Here is a 19,579-nt window from a genome sequence, read left to right as displayed (position 1 = left end):
AATGTCATGCCTCCTTTCCAGGGGCACCCGTGTCCAATGACTAGTGGATTCAGAGGTTTAAAGGGCCAATATCCTCACCCTAATTTGGGACAAATCTGATAAGTCAGCACAACTTTAGAGCTTCCCCTAAGGCCTTGGCTGAGAACGCATTACAATCCAACTTCTCTCTCTAGTCAAACCTGCTTCCTTCTCTTCATTTTCTTCTACAGGTGGTGATTTTCTAACAGGCTGTCACATGCCAACTTCCATCTAAGAGACTGTTTCAAGAGAACCTACCTTCAACAGGTGCCAAACAACAGATTGTTAGCTTTTTCCCTTGATTGACTAAATTTACTCTATGTTTTGGTATCTAAAAATAATGTAATAACTATATCTCATCTCTAAATCATCAGAAAATCTACACAGACACTTATCTGCTCTAATATCCTTGCTCATATATGGGTTTAATACTTTGCTATATAGTCTTCTTTGACTTTAATGCCATTGAAATAGATTTCTTATCAACAACATCTAATACTATCCCTAGTCAATCAATGTCAATAGGTCTTAACTTTCTGGCTGGGATTCATTCTTCCTAGGGAGCCCATGTTAAAAAGTAGGAGAAAATAGTTGCTCTGAGCTCAGCAATCTTCTTTGTTAAGGAGACCCACTGGGTTATTCCAAAAGAAATTATTTTTTATTAAGAAATCTCTAGAGCTCTCATTCTGGTCCTTTAGTTATAAAATTGGGCTTTTTGGGTTTCATGTTCCCAAAGAAACAGAAGAGAATGTGAACAATTAATTTGGGAGAGGTGTCAGCTCTAGAATAGATTTAACGTCCAGTGGCTTACTGGATGTATAAATTACATTCTTTCAAAGTTCCTATAAATACCAGAACCCTTCAGCTCACTTTTGAGGGATTCTATATCCAATTACTATGCTGATTTTCATGTAGGCATTTTATTACAGAATTTTCCAAAGACAGAAAATATCTAAACCAAGTTACCTTCAATATATTGAGTTCTGACAGGTGACACCACAATATTTTCATGTTCTCCTTTGAATAGAAATAGAATTGCCATTCCTTGTCCTACTTTAATCATGCTGTTACTCTTAAGGTATTTGGGATTTTTTAAGTTCCTAAATGCATGTGGGCCCAGTCAGCCTTGTTTATCAGCATGGGGAATGGTGGTCACCACACTGATCTGAGGGTCCCTGAGAAAACCAGCCACCATTTGTACTCTTTGCTCAAGCCACAATCGGCTTGAGGGTTCCCTGACCATGTTGTCCATCCGACCTCTGGGCTATGTTCAAATCAATGTCTATGTGGAATGCTCTCCCACTATTCTCCACTGCCCACATATGGTCATTATTCAGGATCTGCCTGCTTGAGAGAAATCTCTCACCCATCCTCTGCCTTCACATCCTATGAATTGAAAATAGAATTCACATTTACTGGACCCATACCATGTGTGTCCCAAACACAGCATTTTACAATACCTCTCATGAAATATATACTATTTCTTATGCTCTTTTTTTAAGTTCAGAAACTGAGATTCAGGGAGACTAGGTAACTTGCCCATGATCATGTAATTAGCAAGTATTAGAGCAGAACTATAAATCTATCACTGTGTCCGAAAATAAAACACACCAACACATCTGGCAATATAATGTCCTTGACCATTTCTTCTATCATTTTATCCTTCTAGAACTGTTATTCTTTTCTAGTGTTATTTCACTTTTTGCATATTTGCATATATCTTCCTAACTAGATATTAAGTTCCTTCATGAAAAGAGCCTTGTATTTATAACCTTTATCCTCAATAATTCCTCTTTATCCTCCATAATTCCACAATAAAAGCCTTATTTGATAAGATTTGTTTTACTAAATAATTCATATAACTACTTCAAATATCTGATTTAAAATATACTGTACTACTTTGTTTTACTTGATCCTTTTATAATTATAACTAAGTATAATTTATCTCTTGGAATTTCATGATACATAAGACTTAAACCTGAGCAAAATTGCCTAATGAAAGAATTTCAATAAAGACAACTGACAGTTATTAATGATTTCTATACCATAGTTTGGCTTACATTTTTGCCTGGAATCTGCTTTTACAGGAAATATATCTCTGCACTTGGGATTGGTTGACCCCATAGATGCTGGTCCATGTGAAGGTCCCTCCTATAATAATTGTCCAGAAAGTATGTCTTTGCAAAGGGTTAGGATCAAAACTAAGTAAAAAGAAACAGAAAATAAATCTGAGCTACAAGCAAAAAACTATAGAAAATTATTCTAGAATAGTTTTTGGAAGCAATCAATGTATATCTATGTAAATATGTAAATACATATATAAATATGAACAAATTTATTAAGTAATAAAAAGGTAGAAATAGTTCTAGCTTAAGTTCAGTGAAATAAAAGTGGATAATTTCAGAGAATTGGAAACTCTGGGTGGAAATGAGGAAAAAAGAATGTTCTAACTATTCCAAGATTTTATAAAAATCATTCTGTAGCTTTAGGAAATTGTTATTTAAACAAGTCTGCCATACTGTAATTAGAGAAGAGTATGAAACTAAAAAGAGAGAGCAATAAAGAGAGGGAAGTTCCTAAGTGCACCACAGCAATAGATATGGTACTGAAGTGAACACAAAATTAACAAAAATTTTTTGTTATATGATGCATATATAATTCCTCTTCTAGCACTTGTACAGTCAGACTTCTAATTTATATTCAAGATCAAGAACTCAGTCAAATAATGCAGTTTAAAGGCTTTCACGTTCTAAACTTACTATGTCAGTACAATCATGCTTTCTTAAAATGCTGTGTGCACATACTAAATGCTAATAGTGAAAAGTCACTTTATGACATATACCAAAGCCCAAAGTATTGTTACAAAGAAAGATCAATTTCCATATTTGATATGTCTTTTAACTTTTCTTAATGTACTATCTTGGAAGGAATGATTCTATTAATCTATGATACACAGTATGAGCATGACAAATTTCTGCAAAATTGGCTTTCAAAGAAACTTGCTAAAAAATTATGAAATTCTGCAAATCTATCTCAAATCTTATATTTAAGACTAGTTGAAGAAAGTATTCTAATTTTATACATATCCTGGCATTCTTATGGAATTATAAGAGCCTCTATTCTATTCTCTAAGTTTCATATCAAAGTTTAAGAGTTTCAAGAGTGTTGACCCTTTATCCCATAGAGAAAGCAGCTACTATATTAGCTAATGAAGTCAAGAACCAAAAGGATTCAGCAAGCTACTTGAGGGAAGTAAGACAAGATTTAGAACACCCAATTTAGTGGTTTTAGAGCCATATGCATATATATATATGTATATATATATGACAAATATAGATCACACAGAAAATACCAACACAAAATCTTTCTCTTCTTTATCATCACCAGAGCAGATATTTTGCCCACCATATTCTTAAACATGTCAGAATAACAAGGGATACACAATAAGGATTTTCATTATTATTTAATGATTGGTAGCCTCCAAAGTAAACATCATGAAAATGTCAAATATTTTACTTTTAAGAATCTCTTATCAGTGTATAGGTATTACCCCAATGCAGCAATATGGGTTGCCTTTATACAAAGTGATAATTATCTTGCAGAAAAAATGATTGGTTCCATACCCTCTCCCCTCAATCTAAGCCTACTAGGAAAAGAGTTGGGAGTAATCAAGATCTTCTGAGTGGTCATTGGTTGTTTCTGCTTGTTGGTATCCATTCTCCGGTCCTCTAGTAACAGCAACCCAAATAAGTTTTAGGGAAACAACCATTGCCCCATAAAATAGTCTCAATGGTTGTCAATACAAAGCCCTGCTCTGCCCCANCTAAAACTAGTAATAATATAATAATGATAATAATAATAATAATAGAAAATAGTTGACAGTGATTTGTCATAATTCAACTCATCTCTACAAATTAACATGTCGTCCCTGTCCGATTTCTGAAAAAGCTCTTCTCAAACATTAGGGCCATTTTCAAACACTAGAAGAGAGACACCAAGTAAGAAATGTTTTTTTCTTTCTTCTTGCCAGTGATTTCAGCTTTCCTGTCTCAAAGTAGGCTGCTTAAAGAGGAAATATGCCGGTCCATGTCAAAAAGAACCCCTTTCCACGTTGAACATGATAACAAGAATGACACTACTAAACCACCGTGGAAAGTGTTTTAAATATTCCTTTAAGTTGTGTGATATATTTGGGATGAAATGTCTAGTTTCCCCAGTGGTCTTTCTCTAGGAAATCCGAATAACTGTTTAAGATGTTACATTACACAATCTATTGACACTTGAAATATTAGTCATAACTCTTCTAGTAAATTTTCTAGAAATAATATATAATTTTATATAACAATACATATATACAATTATCAAATATAATAATAATATACTATATATTTTCAGGGCAATATCAATAGAAAAATTCTCTAGGCTGCTTGAAACAAAAAACTGTCAAAATGGCAGCATGGTCTTCTAATGTTTTTCTCTTAAGAGGTTTCCTTTTCTTATTTCTCAACTATCTCTTCTCTAATTTCCCTACCCACCCTTTAACCAATTCCAGATTTTAATATTTGGAAGAAAAATACTCTTTTGCTATCAGTCTTTTGCTATCTTCCTCTTATCAGGAGGAAGAACCATTCTAAGTACCATATAACTAACCATCTGACTGTTTTAACTCCTTAAAGACTTGGTGGAAACCCCTCACACATTAACTTGTCAGCTTCATTTTTTTTGTACTACATTCTTAGAGACTTATTTGTTAGAGGTCTAATATAAACTTACTACTTCAATAAAAAGATTATTTTTATGGGGAAAAAAAAGGAGAATTCTATTGATCAGGAGGTAAATAGCAACTTACTTCCAGAAGTTCAATCTTCCACCATTATAGGCATCATTTAGAATAGTGCTGATCCCACCTTGAATCACTACAGCCTGTATAATCACAGATGCAAATCCAGCCACCATGATCCCAACTTGAAAAACATCTGTCCAGACAACTGCTTTAAGACCACCCTTTGAGGGGAAAAGTGTATTAGGATTAATACTCTTATCAGACATTATTAATAATCTACATGCTTATATGCTATGCTGGATATAATGAAAACATGGATCTGGGCCCAGAGGTACATTCAAGGCAGATTGTAAGCTTGGGAGAACCTTCAAGAGAAGGTGAGATTTGAGCCAAGCCTTCAGATAGAAACAGGCAAAAGTGAAAGGTCATCCCAGAAGAGAAAACAGCATGGGTAAAAACATCAAAATGTCAAAGTACATGGCATGTTGAGTGTAGCCAGATATACATTTTGAAGCAAAGTGGAATGTTATAAGTAGATTGCTGGGAAGAAAATTCAGAGTCAAATTGCAAGAGGCATTTTCATAGACTTTATCCCATAGGCAGGACTGATATCCAATCAAGTATGCGCATAGAAGGTCATACCAGTTGTTGAAATACTAAAATCATTTTGTACTAGCCACTGCCAAACACTTGCCAAGTGTCTCCCTCCACTTCCTATGTCCTTGGCTGAAACATCCCTTCCTGCAGATACCCATCTTGTAAAAGACCCAGCAACTAAAGTCTTAAGACCTAGTATGTCAGGAATGCACACTGCTGAGGACTAGCATCCATGATAGAGAGTTGCACCATTGCTAAGGACTAGCATCCATGATAATACCAGTGTCCATACAGTATGGTTGTTATATATTTTGACTGTAACTCCCACCTATAGGCAATGGGAAACTACCTCAGGTTTCTGAGCAGAGGAATAATATAAAAGCAACTATAATTTAGCAACAGTAAGGATTAATTAGAAGACAAAATTCAGGACCACTACAATGGTTCAGATAAAAGAAAGAAGTTTCAGTTATGATCAATGTTCTATTATAAAGAATCAAATTTTTCCCCAGACTCAATATTTCTTACAAAAAGTTACACTTGTGGAAGATAAGAATAGGTTATTACAAATGAAAAACACAGTTTGCAGAACACGACTACTGGAATTTTCCATTTTGCAAAGCAAGTGGATAGAGTGAAAGGAGAAATAATGTTCTTGACATACCAGTGTGCAGTAGAACGTGCAGACCACCCCTGTTGCCACTACTGCACCCCACAGATCAAATCCTGTGACTGTGAAAGAAAAAAAGAAAAGAAAATGCATGAATAACTGAAAAACATGTATAATAAAAATACTTCTAGAAAAATCATCAGTAGGAAGCTATATCATTTATGGGGCACCTATCTTCTCCCTACCTCTCTACACTTGCCTAAAACTAGGTCCAAATCTCATAAAATGTCCCCAAACAAGTGGAATTTGAAATTTTACTTGATGAGTTAAATGGACCTGGTTTCTACCCTCAGACATCATCCCTAGATCCAACACTGGCTAAATAAAATACATGAGAAGGCATTTATATTGTAATGAAGCTAGGAAATAACTTGATATTGTGAAGACGTTAATCAGACTGAACGGAGCCATAGAGTATTGGTCATCATGATTCAATAAATACGCTATTCTACCACTCTTTGAAAGACAAGTTGTGCATGTTACTAAGATGGAACCAAGAAGAAGAGAAGTCGTATGATTTGCTACCATTTACCTAGAAGTGGAGGGGCATATTATAATCTTTTTAAGTGGAAGGATCACAACTCAGCCCACAAATGTGGTAATCTACATAAAATAGACCCATTCCTTGAAAGACATAATGGGCCAAAACTCATACAAGAAGAAACAGATTATCTAAATAGGCCTATATCTATTAAAGAAATTGAATCAATAATTAAAAACCTTCCAAAACAGAAAACTCTAGACTGAGATGGGCTGACTGGTAAGTTCTAACAATTTAAGGAAAAAATTATACCAATTGCCTACAACCTCTTGCAGAGAAAAGAGGCAGAGGGAATACTTCCTAACTCATTTTATGAGGCCAGGATTGCCCTAATTCCAAAACCAGGTAAGACATTACAAGAAAAACTACAAACCAGTATTTCCCAGGAACACAGATGCAAAAATCTTCAACAAATTGAGGATTAGCAAATTGAATCCCAAAAAAAGCATAAAAAGAATTAAAAACCACGACCAAGAGGGATTTATCCCAGGTATTCACGGCTCATTCAATATTTTCATATCAATTAATGGAATCTATCATATTAACAGACTGAAAAAGAAATATCACATGATCATATCAAAAGATGCAGAAAAAGCATTTGACAAAATCCAGCACCCATTCATGATAAAAACTCTGAACTAAGAATAGAGGGGATCTTTCTCAACTTGATAAAGGCTGTCTACAACAGTCCTACAGCTAACATCCTATTTAACGGTGAGAGACTCAAAGCTTTCCCACTAACAACAGGTACCAGACAAGGACGCCCTCTCTCACCATTCCTTCTCAACACTGTACGAGAAAGGAAATAAATGGTATATAGACTGGGAAAGAAGAAATAAAATTCTCTTTGTTCACAGATGACATGATCATTGATATTTAAAAAAAAAAAAAAACTCCTGGAACTAGTGATTATAGCAAGTTTGCATGACACAAGGTTAATATACAAAAGTCAGTTGTTTTCCTATACAATAAATTAGACCCAAATGTGGTAGCTTTAAGATGTACCTTGATTCAAAGCCAGGGCAGGAGCACAACTGGAGTAACTGAGACATGCATACGTTATGGAGTGGCGTGAAAAATGGTACATCCATTTAGAAAAACTATTTGCCAGTTTCTCTTAAATTTTTATGTGAATTTGCCCTGAGCTGGGCCATAAATAGGTGTATGTTTAACTATACTGCTTCCAGGTGTTCACCCAATAGAAATAACAACGTGTGCCAAAAGTGAATTCCCAGACACATGCTAACAGGTTCTACAACATGATCAAACTTGGTCTTGGTATCAATGAAGATGTCCCCACCACTGATGATGGCAATGCTGCTGTAACCAAAGAGATGCTGCCCCCTCGTAGGGGATGATGACATGTCACACATGGAAGAACTTGACTAAGCGGTGCCCCAAGAATTACTTGTACATGTATTCAATACTTTGTCTTCATCCCCCCTGACAATATACTTTCAAAGATGTTTTTCTTCACTTTTGTTAACACTTTAAAGTCTGTATGGCAGGACAGGAACCACTTAAGGGGAATATAAGATTTCTTTCCCTTTCTGAGTGTGATACTGTGATACGTAGGAACTAAAACCCAGCTAGTTTTTCTTTTCTATCTAGTTCCATGGTGGCTTCTTTTAATAAGACAAGGTAGCATTTGTTGTAAGACCTAAGTAACTTAGTGTTAGCTGTAAGGTCTGAAGTGTTTAGCTAACTAGCAGATTCCTTAGTAAGACCAAACTTTTTATCACTGAAGTGTTCTGAGCTATCCCCTGATGTTTAAAAGAAAAATATTGGTTCAAACACTTTTCACCTTCTAGGATCTACTTTTTAAATCTTCTATCTCCTGTAGTTGTCAACTACCTGTAACAGGCCTCTAAAAATGAGTATGTTAAACTGAACCAACTTGATGGGATTCATTGTCTATGGGGTTTGTTTTCCAAAGAAAAGCATTGTTTAGGGTAGCAAAATTACAAGCTTACTTAGGTATGTTGTAAAGCTGTTCAAAAATTAACTCAGCAAGTTTTGTGAGTGAAAAATGTAGTACTCAAGTCACATTCGGCTTTAAAAGGTTGTAACAAATACAAAGCTAGACAAAACAAAACCTGTATAAGAAGGATATCAGGGGGCGCCTGGGTGGCTCAGTCGGTTAAGCATCCGACTTCGGCTCAGGTCATGATCACACGATTTGTGGGTTTGAGCCCCGCGTTGGGCTCTGTGCTGACAGCTCAGAGCCTGGAGCCTGTTTCAGACTCTGTGTCTCCCTCTCTCTCTGCCCCTCCCCACTTTTGCTGTGTCTCTCTCTGTCTCAAAAATAAATAAAAACAAAAAAAAAATTTTTTTTAATTAAAAAAAATTTTTTTTAATTTTAAAAAAATTTAAAAAAAGATCTCAGTTGCTTTAATTCATTGTAGACTAAAACTGGAAACAACCCAATGTCCCTCAATAAAAGAATGGATAAACAGATTTTGGAGATGCATATGATGAAACACAATAAAAAAGAAAAAATCTAGGAAATCTGAACACTGACTTCATATTGATGGTATCAAAAAATGATTTTAATATTTTAGGTATGAAAATGGTATAATTGTATTTGCAAAACACTTGCTGGAACATATTTCCAGCTATAAAATACCTAAGTCCTGGAGATGTAATGTACAGCATAGTGACTATAGTTAATAATCCTGTAGTGCATATTTGAAAGTTGCTAAGAGAATAAATATTAATATGCTCTCATCACAAGAAAAAGAACTTTTTCAACTATGTATGAAGACAGATGTTAGCTAGACATTGTGGTGGTCATTTTGCAACACATACTAATATTGAATCATTATAGTATAATATAATGTTATATGCCAATTTTACCTCAGTGGAAAAAAAAATCATATCCTTATTTTTAAAAGACACTGAGTTCAGATAAAATGATAAAATATCTCAGATTTACAGCAAAATAATCTAGTGAGTGAAACAGAGTGAATTAAACCAAGAGTTGATCATTTTTAGTGAAGTTAAGAATATGTTAGAGTTCAATATGCTATTCTTTTTTTTTCTAACATATGTGTGAAGTTTTCTATAATTTAAAAAAAAGTAAAAAGAAAATGGTTAGACCTAAAGAATGTTAAGATCCATTTCAGTTAAACAAGTTTCTCTGGAGCATCTGTTGCACACTCAGTAAAATATACAATTGATATTCAAGTGATCAAAATGCAGTCTCGTGGGTCCTAATTCCTAGTAAATGGCTCAATGAACTGATAAGACCTGAGTCCTCAATTTCTTCACAGATGGAAAGCAGTACTCTCTTACTGCCACAAATGTACTTTAAAACCCTAAAGCCAACATCTTTAGTTATACTTAAAGTCAATAGGTAACTTATGAAGTTTATAGTTCAGCTCTTTATACATGAAATTGACCCATTCATGATGCTGGTAAGGTTGACATAGAACATGCCTGTCATTCGAAATTCAAGAGCATGTGATATCATGGAATTATTCTTTGTAATGATACTGTTATACTTTATAAATTTAGGTAATAATTACTGTCTATCATGAAATCAAGAAATTAGAGTGTGGATTTAGCAGGGCTTTTCCATTTTATATTAACTCCAGGAATTAATTCACATTTTTCCCATCAAAGTCTACTTGTTCACTTCACAAGAAAGCTTTAGAGATAAATTCATATCTGATTGATAAGAATTCAAAGGATATGAGGTTTCCCCAAAGCCTTTTGCAGATATGACTAACAGGCACCTTTGATTCAGCAAACTATTCCAGCTTCATGGCTTTTATCTGCCCAAATCCAAAGAGTAGTTTGTTGATCAGCATCATTTTCATACATTTGTTTAAAAGGGTACTGTACCATCTTTCATTTTGTCACTAGGAAAGATCTGATAGTTCAAGTCACACAAATCTCCCTATCTTGCATTTTGGACCACATTAGAAATGGGAAGAAGAAAAGCTTCTCTCTCTGACAGACTTTATAATGGAACTGAGGTGAGTAACACAGAATCCTCCTGACTATGGGCTCCCAGTTAGAGCCACTAAGGAAGAAAGTGCAGCCATTTGTGACTTAGACCATAGGGGGCGTTCATTCTGAAGGAATGGGGCATGGCTCGGTGGTACATCCAAGATTCACTCCTCAGTGAGGTCTGTGGATCTATTAATCATACATCCTTTGGAGCTATTGATCCAGGAACCCAAAGAAGCTGCTAGAGTAAACACTTAAACCCATGTTGCTCCCCTCAAGTTGATGCAGGTTACTGGAAGAATTCCTCCATCTCCCCATCTCCCCAAAGAGAGAATAAAGTCTATTTAAAAATGAATCCCAAAATGTGAGTGACATAGTTGTCAACTCTAAAATGTACCTTGATTCAAAGCCAGGGCAGGGGCATAAATAACAATTCCAGTATACAGGATCTAGGGGAAAAAGAAAACCAAATATACTGTATGAATTATAAAATAAAATATTATTTTTATAAACTCAATTATAAATTAAAACAGTAGTTTTCAGTATACTTGATAAAATTTGTAACTTAAAAATGTTATTTAAGTGAAGTTGATTCTCCTTTATTGTTTGTGGTGTGCTCAGAGGTTACAAAAATCTTTTATGGCCATATTTGTTAAAAACATGGACTTTTTCCATGGTGCTTGGTGCAGATAGTCCATCAACTCAACCTTGAAATCAATTTTCCTCAATGTAAACAATTAGAAGGAAAGGAAGAATACAAACTTAAAAAAAGAGATGGCCCCTCATTCATATGCCTTGAAACTATTGTTAATCACTGCATAATTAATTGGGAAAAACAGTAATAATTTTAGAAACTAGTTTCAAAAAGTTTGATGCTCATTAATTTTTTAAAAAGTGTCAATTTGTCCTTGAAAAGACCCTGAAAGCCAACAAAAACTATATTCCATCTTTTCTATACTGTATATTGTTTTTCACCCATAATCTAACAAATATTTATGAATCTGGGATACAGTAGTATGATAAATATGGTCTTTTTTCTCAGGATATCATTTTCACTGCTTCCCATCTTTCAAATACTGTATATTATATCCTGTCTATTCATATATGTTCTGTGATTTACTCTATAAAAACATACGATTGGGGTGCCTGGGTGGCTCAGTCAGTTAAGCGTCTGACTTCAGCTCAGGTCATGATCTCATGATTTGTGAGTTCAAGCCCCACGTCAGGCTCTGTGCTGAGAGCTTGGAGCCTGGAGCCTGCTTTGGATTCTGTGTCTCCCTCTCTCTCTCTGCCCCTCCCCCACTTGTGCTCACTCTCTCTCTCTCTCTCAAAAATAAATAAATGTAAAACAATTTTTTAAAAATCATATTGTTGGTTGATTCCCTATTTTTATTCTATAAAAACATATGGTGGAAAAAAGCCATATTAGGTAGTATTTGAATGTTTGATTATATTACATGGGTAGGTCAATGGAAGTAAGTCCTTCAAGTTGGAGATAGTAAAGCTTTCCTCTTTTTGCAGTAATGAACTTTCCACAGTCATTATCCTGACCAACTTGAAGATGTGAAAGCATGACCACAGGCCACCTTCCTGACACTTGTTCCCCACTTTTCATCTCTGTAGGTATTTGTAAAAATGATCCAAAGGGGAACTGAACAGTTGGTAAATGCAAGATACCAGCCTCAGTTCTTTGTCAGAATCTCTACTAGACCCCAAAGAGCCCCTTCCTTTTACACTGAAAGTGTTAAGGACCAATCTAAGTTATGCAATTTACAGAGATATAAAATGGAGTCAGGTTAAATAATTTACAAATGTGTTCTATTATGTTATAGCAAATCCTTAGGGTAGCTTGTGATTTGAGAAGTGAATTACAAATAGGGATTAGAATGAAAACTCTTGCCTAGATCTCCATTAACAGACCCATTCCCCAAAAAGCACTTAGCTGTCAAGAGGAAGAGTGATATAAATGATTGACAATAATCATGACAAGCCTCCAGTAACCTGGATGAAGACTGGGAAGTGTTCTCCGTCACTCGCTGCTTGGCAAATCTTTGCTTTCCATTTGTGTCAATCAGTAAATCTATATTTGCATTTACTTATATTACTGGACTATGTACTTGGCTTTAAAAACTCCAGAGCTCATGGTTCTGTTGTTTTATACTTGGTAACCACTTCAATTAGGGCTTAAGTTTCCATTTTTTAAAAGAGAGCTCTGATTGACTTTTGTCAGCATGCTTTCAAGCAATTGAAATTATTTCCTAGTGTCTTCCTATGTCAGTTAATTTTTTCAAACCTGTTACTCAACAAGTTGCAAAACACTAAGAAACATACCACTTGTTTTCTCTTTGTTACAATTCCTACTATCAGCTACTACAACTCCTTCAAATATCTTTGTCATCTCAGTAATGATAACTTCTCAGTCAATTTGATGGGAAAAGGGGGAGGTGGAATAGGAAAAAGCATGTGCTCTGAAGCAACATTAACTACTGTTTGACTAATGTAATACTTAGCATTCACGTAAACCATTCTGTTTTCCAGGAAGTGGGGTATTTGCTAAAACACTGTTTAATGATCTTAAGAATTGATGCCATATAACAGCAAGTGTTTTTCCTTTTTTGTCTCCTATTTTCAACATCTCTTTCTTATCTTTCATTCACTTATCAAATAACCTTGGCCCAGATGCCTTAGTTGAAACATTTTAGATGCCAAAAGGTAAAACAAACTAATATTAGGACAGTAACTTACTGTTTGAACAATGAAGAGGACTGTTCCACAGAGACGAACACATTTGTTAAATCGAAGCTCTAAATACTGTTTCCAAAACAGGAAAAAAAGGTTAATATGTGAAAACTTTATACTATTGTTAAAAATCAGCTGCTTAAGATGTAAAGGGTTAGAAATTTAAAGCAACCTCATAAGTGATTTGTATTCTGTATTCCTACTTTACTACTCTTTTTATTTACATATGGCAAAACTGATTCATGTTTTAAAGTGCAGCCCATTGGGTTTTAATACATACAGGACAATTCCACCACCACCAGAAAACTCTGTCATGTTGTTCCTTTGTAGGCAAACTCTCTCCCTACCCCTAAACCTTGGCAATCAATGATCTGTTCTCCATCCCTAGTTTTGGCTTTTCAAGAATATCATATAAGTGGATTATAGTCTGTATTTTTAGAATGAGAAAAATGCCATTCTCCCCTTTGTCTTGGGAATCAACCTTTCCCACTGTAGGCAATTGTGATTTAACTGTCTATCAAGGTGCCCTGCCTCTTCTGACCAAGGGATGGTCATATGACCCAAGTTCAGGCAATAGGCTTCTCTCTCCAATGGGTACTTAAATCTTAGAGGCATAATATAAAGATAGAAAATGACTGGAGTAAAAGTGGACTGATCCTGATAGTAGCCTGAAGAGGTCCCTGGCTTCCAGTCTTTTTACAGCCTCTTTGTTCAGCTTTTCACTCTCTGATGGACTACTCTTATAACCTCCCAAATAAGTTATTGTTTATTTAAATCAGTCTATGTCAGTTTCCGTTCAGGGCCAACGAACAATTGCCATTTTTCCTACTTTCCTAGACATCTGCCGTATCTTAAAATATAATCTGCTTGGGGCGCCTGGGTGGCTTAGTTGGTTAAGCGTCCGGCTTTCACTTAGGTCATGATCTCGCGGTTCGTGGGTTCAAGCCCCGTGTCGGGCTCTGTGCTGACTGCCAGCTCGGAGCCTGGAGCGTATTTCAGAGTCTGTGTCTCCCTCTCTCTCTGACCCTGCCCTGCTCACGCTGTCTCTCTCTCTCTCCTAGAAATAAAAAAATAAAATAAAATAAAATAATCTGCTTATCTCCTATATTATATATCATAATATGTTATAGAGTTAGAATCAGAATTTTAGAGCTGGAATAAAGCTAGGGTCTCAAACATTCTTTTTTAAAAAAAATTTTTATGTTTTATTTATTTCTGAGAGAAAGAGAGAGAGAGAGAGAGAATGAACAGGGGAGGGTCAGAGAGAGAGGGAGATACAGAATCTGAAACAGGCTCCAGGCTCTGAGTTAGCTGTCAGCACAGAGTCTGACACGAGGCTCGAAACCACGAACCATGAGATCATGACCTGAGCCAAAGTTAGACGCTTAACCGACTGAGCCACCCAGGCGCCCCTCAAACATTCTTTAACTTGAATATTTATTACTCATGTAGAGAGAATTTTAAAGCTGGAAACAGTCTTTTCATATAGCAAGAGAAAAGAAAGAGGAAGGGAAAACTGATATTAAGTAATAATCAGAGGAAACGACACCAGATATTTTTGCTCCATAATCCCAGGAAACAGTTATAGAGTACTTGCTGTATACACTGTCCTTCCAATAACTCCCGGGGGCCAGTATTGCCAGTCAGAGGCGAGGGCACTAGGGTTCAGAAAGAATACCAAAGTTGCAACCTAACAACTCTCACAGCCACAATGCAAGTCTAGGACCATTTGAGGCTCAAATCTGGGCAGGGAACCACTACATTATTTGGAATACAAAATAAATAGGCAAACCGACCATGTCTCTAAGACTCAGGGTGAGTGGGTGGCACTGGCACATGGGACGACCTTCAAAAACAACTAACAGGTAAAAACTATACAGCACAGTATAGTTTGGGGGAGGAGTTCCAGCCATTGACCCAGTCCCGCTCATGACTCCACAAGCTTGGGGCAGACACTGGAAATCTTAGACTCCTCCTCTTGAAAATGAGGATCACAGTACTAATTCTTTCCCCTCTTACTTTGCAGGGCTTTGGAGACTACCAAGTGATATAAATGGATGGGGAAATATTATAACTTGTTATTCAAAAGTAAGACATTAGAAATTTGGCATCCAAATCCACAAATATAACCCACAATTATAAACATACATATATATTAAAAATAAACACACACACACACACACACACAGCACACACACACACCTGGACAACTCAGTTCCAACACACAGATTTCATGGATCCAGAAAGATCCTGAAGAAGTGGTAAACGAAACTGTATTCCTACATTACACTTCTTGTCTGTGGGTCTGGAAGTGGCTAACATCTATCAGGCCTGTACATTGAAAGCAGTGATAAACAGATAACAAATATGCTTCTGAACAGCCAATTCTAGCTAAAAAAATATAAGTAGGAATAGATTTCATATTTGAGCAAGAATACCAGGGTAGAATTCCTATTCTGTGTAGATGATACCCTCTGAAGCATAAAAGAAAAAAAAATAGTCACAGGAAAGTGTTTGCTATGGCCAATCGTTAGGCACAAAGCACGTTATCCTAACTTCCCTGACCCCAGCTGCTGGGCACCCACAAGTCATGGATGTCGCCAGCATGCCCACAACTCTGTGTGTTCTGTTCTACTTCCCTTGTTCTCTCTGCACTCTTAGAAGCCCTGCTTGAGGGTTATAACAGGCTCACCAGAGCCTTCAGAAGCAGCCGGTATGCACCACTGCACAGCCTCTAGGCTCACACTCTCTTATGTAGCTTAACTTCCCCTGAGTCTCTTTTGTCTGCAAAATGGGACTCTCCTAGCACCTCCCTTATAAGGATTGTTTTGAGTATCGACTCAGATAATGTATGTGTGTAAACCATGCAGCCCAGTGCCACACATGTAAGAAGCATTTAGTAAACATTAACTTCTTGCCATTTTTAGCTGGAACCCTGCTAACAGCCTCCACCACTAGAAATGTACGGGGAATCTGTTTCTGGTTGAGTTAATGCTGCCGGCCCGAGGCAGCATGGGTCAGTGCTTAGGAGAGGAGCATTCATCTCTGGGGACTGAAGTCCTCTTGCCAAGTTCTTCAAATCCTTTCTGAGTTTTGGAGTTGGATGACTACAGATCAGAGCTCACAGACTCAAACTGCCTCAGGGCTCATCAAGTAACATACACAAGTGGATCAGCCAGGGGTTCATTTTATTATTTTATTTTTTTAATGTAAGTTAATTTAATTTAATTTAACTTATTTTATTTCTGAGAGAGAGAGACAGCGTGAGCAGGGGAGGGTCAGAGAGAGATGCAGACACAGAATCCAAGGCAGGCTCCAGGCTCTGAGCTGGCTGTCAGCACAGAGCGCGATGCAGGGCTCAAAACAACAAACCATGAGATCATGAACTGGGCTGAAGTCGGACGCTTAACCGACTGAGCCACCCAGGCACTGAGGGTTTCATGTTAAAATGTTGGAATACTCCTCATATCTGCTAAGAAATATGTCCTCTCACATCTCCCTCAAAACCAAATACTCCCTTCACCCCTGTCCATGTTCCCTTTTGCATTTTTGAGAAAGACAAAAAAGCAGATAAAGATTTCCCTGTCATGAGAAAATAACCATGCAGCCATGACAATGAGGTCTCAGTGTAGAAATTAATAGAGAGTGAGAGCAATGGCCATAAAACTGGGAACTGATCATGGAATTCACCCCAGGGAATGTAAGCCCGGTGTCACCAGGCTTCTAAATTCTCAAAAGAAGCTAGAATCTGGAATTGTATTTGACTTCTCAACATCACAAATGCTAAATTAATTTTCTTTCAAAACAATTTAAGGGTAAAAACAAACAAACAAACAAACAAACAAACCCAGAAAATGGAGTTTGGCCTGGGGCAGCCTGTTAGTTAACTTTGAGCAAAACAAAGAAATTCCATCCTGCTCCTCTGGGATGATGACTGAACTCTCCCAAACATAATGGTCAGAGTGAGTGGAAGGCACTGTTGTCACAGGGATGCCTCGCCCTGGATGGCATCACTACAGCCCAGGCAGTTTGTCACTAACATTTGTTGGGCCATTGAGGCCCTGTAGCCAGCACCAGCTGAATCAGCCTCACTAGGAAACCACATTCCAGTGGCCCTGGACTGGAGCAAAAAGTACCTAAACTCAAGGCTAAGAATGAGTGTCAGAGTCCTCTGGATAATGACCTGGAAGAGAGGAAACTTCCACAGGTTTGTCCATATTCCTTATGGGTTTTGTGCCTGGGTGAAGAGCCCACTGAGGGTGCTGAACTGGCCCCCCTACTCACACTCAACAGCTCTTTAAACTAAACCAAACATTCCCTATCTTCACAAAGCCTTTTTCTGCAGACAACTGGAGATAACCTATAACCAGTGGAAATGTGCAACAGGAAAAATGGTTTTCTTTTATTTATTGATTTAAATTCGAGTTAGTTAACATACAGTGTAGTATCCGTTTCAGGAGTAGAACCCAGTGATTCATCACTTACATATAACACCTAGTGCTCATCCCAACAAGTGCCTTTCCTAATCATCTTTCCACATACAGAAAAGGCAGAGCTATTTAAGAACCTTGCAGCCAAATCTTCCTAGTGATCCCAAGATAACCACATCTGCCACTATCACCACAAATACTTATGGCCCACATTTATCCAGCACTCACTCAGCCCCAGACACTCTTCTGAATGCAAACCTTGCATCATCTCATTTAATCCTCTCAACAACTAGATGAAGTCGTTGGTATTACTATTTTCATTTTGAGATGAAAGAAATGGGCACAAAGGGTTAAATAACTCACTCAAGGTTGCCCAGCTAGTAAGTGGCAGAATCCGATCTCAAATGTAGGTACTGGGACAGGAGTTACAGCACCTTAACCACTTGGGCATCTGCCTCTCCAGGGAATGTGTGTGTGTGTGTGTGTGTGTGTGTGTGTGTGTGTGTGTGTGCGCGCGCGCGCGTGTGTGGAGGGGCAAGGAGGGGAGAGTGCAAATTCTTCCCCGACTATCCTGGGAAAGTGAATGATGCCTGTGGACCTGGAATAAGGGGATTCCTTTCAAGGAGGAGGGGTTGAGATTTGAACAACTAACTCTCCCCCAGATAAACAGTTTTTAAATCTTTCCCCTTGACTCAGAATCAAAGATGTTAAAGCAGAAAGCGCCTTAGTGAGCACTAATCCAAATCACTCCGTTTATTTTGGAAGCGTCTCTTTCTCACTGAGCTCATGAGAGCAAGTCCCAAGATTTTATCGCCTTCACAGGACACTTCTCCCTAAAAGGGGAGGGCAGGGGAGGTGATGGACCTGGGCAGGGAGAGATTTCGATGTGGTGGTGAGTCTGCCCCCCAGGAAAATCCCTCCAAGAGCCTGAAACGTCCTAGCCCTCCCCTCCCCAACCCACCCTGACCCTTTACCTCGTAGGTGCTGGTAATTCCCAGTTTGTAGAACACAGGCAGGAAGACCTCCGCGCTGATGACCACCACAAGGAAGTAAGTGATGGCAAAGATGCTGAATATGGCCCCAAAACGGTAGACCTCCGAGGGGGTGCCCAGGACGGTGACCGCCGACATGAAGCTGGCGGTGAGGGACAGCGCCACGGGCACGGCTGTCATGCTGCGGCCGCCCATCAAGAAGTCCTTGGAGGTCTGCTGGCCGCCCCCCACGAAGGCGTAATAGATGCCGATGGCGGCCGAGATGAGCAGCATCGCGGCGAACACCACGTAGTCCCACACCACGAAGGTGCCGAGGCCCCGCGTCGCGTCCATAGTCGCTCCGTCTCCTGGGTCCCGCGTTCCGGCTGTGGCCGCGCGGCGCGCAGCCCGAGCCGAGCTTTACCTCCGCGGCCGGGCGCTCACTTCTTATTCCCCGCGCTGCGGGTGCGGCGGGCGTGGCGCCCGCGGGGATTGGGGCGTCCCCCAGGTATCGGTCCCCGCCGGCTCCCAGCGCCCCGCGAAGGTGGGACGTGGCCAGACGCGGAGGCCTCTGCACCCACTGCAGCCGGCCGAGCTCCTGCAGCCACGCTAAACCCTCACCTGGTGCCAGGCTCGGGGTGGCCGGGTCGCCGAGCCCCGCGGACACCTGGGAGAACTATTGCCTCCAGCCGCGACCCGCGAATCCGCGGAGGGCGCTCGGCCTAAATGTTACCAAGTGGCCCCTGAGGGGACGAACCATTTAAATAAGCGGGCGACCCATGTGGGAGTGTGGATCGAAGGGCAGTTGTAACGCTTGCACTTTTAGCTTTCCGGTTCAACAGTCCGAGTCCTTACCAGAAGATACACCTGGGGTGT

The 19,579-nt window shown here is 38.5% G+C and overlaps 1 protein-coding gene across 1 annotated transcript in view; it reads right to left on the bottom strand.

The window, feature by feature from the left end:
• Window positions 1-19,057, bottom strand: part of SLC5A8 (solute carrier family 5 member 8) — a 47,294-nt gene extending 28,237 nt beyond the window's left edge. Inside the window, exons 1-6 of the mRNA XM_077772246.1 lie at window positions 18,707-19,057; window positions 13,309-13,374; window positions 10,961-11,012; window positions 6,063-6,130; window positions 4,868-5,022; window positions 2,079-2,219 (exon numbers count right to left, since the gene is read on the bottom strand). Of these exons, the coding sequence (XP_077628372.1) occupies window positions 2,079-2,219; window positions 4,868-5,022; window positions 6,063-6,130; window positions 10,961-11,012; window positions 13,309-13,374; window positions 18,707-19,057 (833 nt within the window). The remainder of the gene's footprint in view (window positions 1-2,078; window positions 2,220-4,867; window positions 5,023-6,062; window positions 6,131-10,960; window positions 11,013-13,308; window positions 13,375-18,706) is intronic.
• Window positions 19,058-19,579: the final 522 nt, after the last annotated feature.

Source organism: Crocuta crocuta, unplaced genomic scaffold (genome assembly GCF_008692635.1).
Source record: "Crocuta crocuta isolate KB4526 unplaced genomic scaffold, BGI_CrCroc_1.0 scaffold216, whole genome shotgun sequence".
Classification (NCBI taxonomy): Eukaryota; Metazoa; Chordata; class Mammalia; order Carnivora; family Hyaenidae; genus Crocuta; species Crocuta crocuta.
Note: the sequence above shows the minus strand (reverse complement) of the source record. Positions and strands in the feature narration are given on the sequence as shown.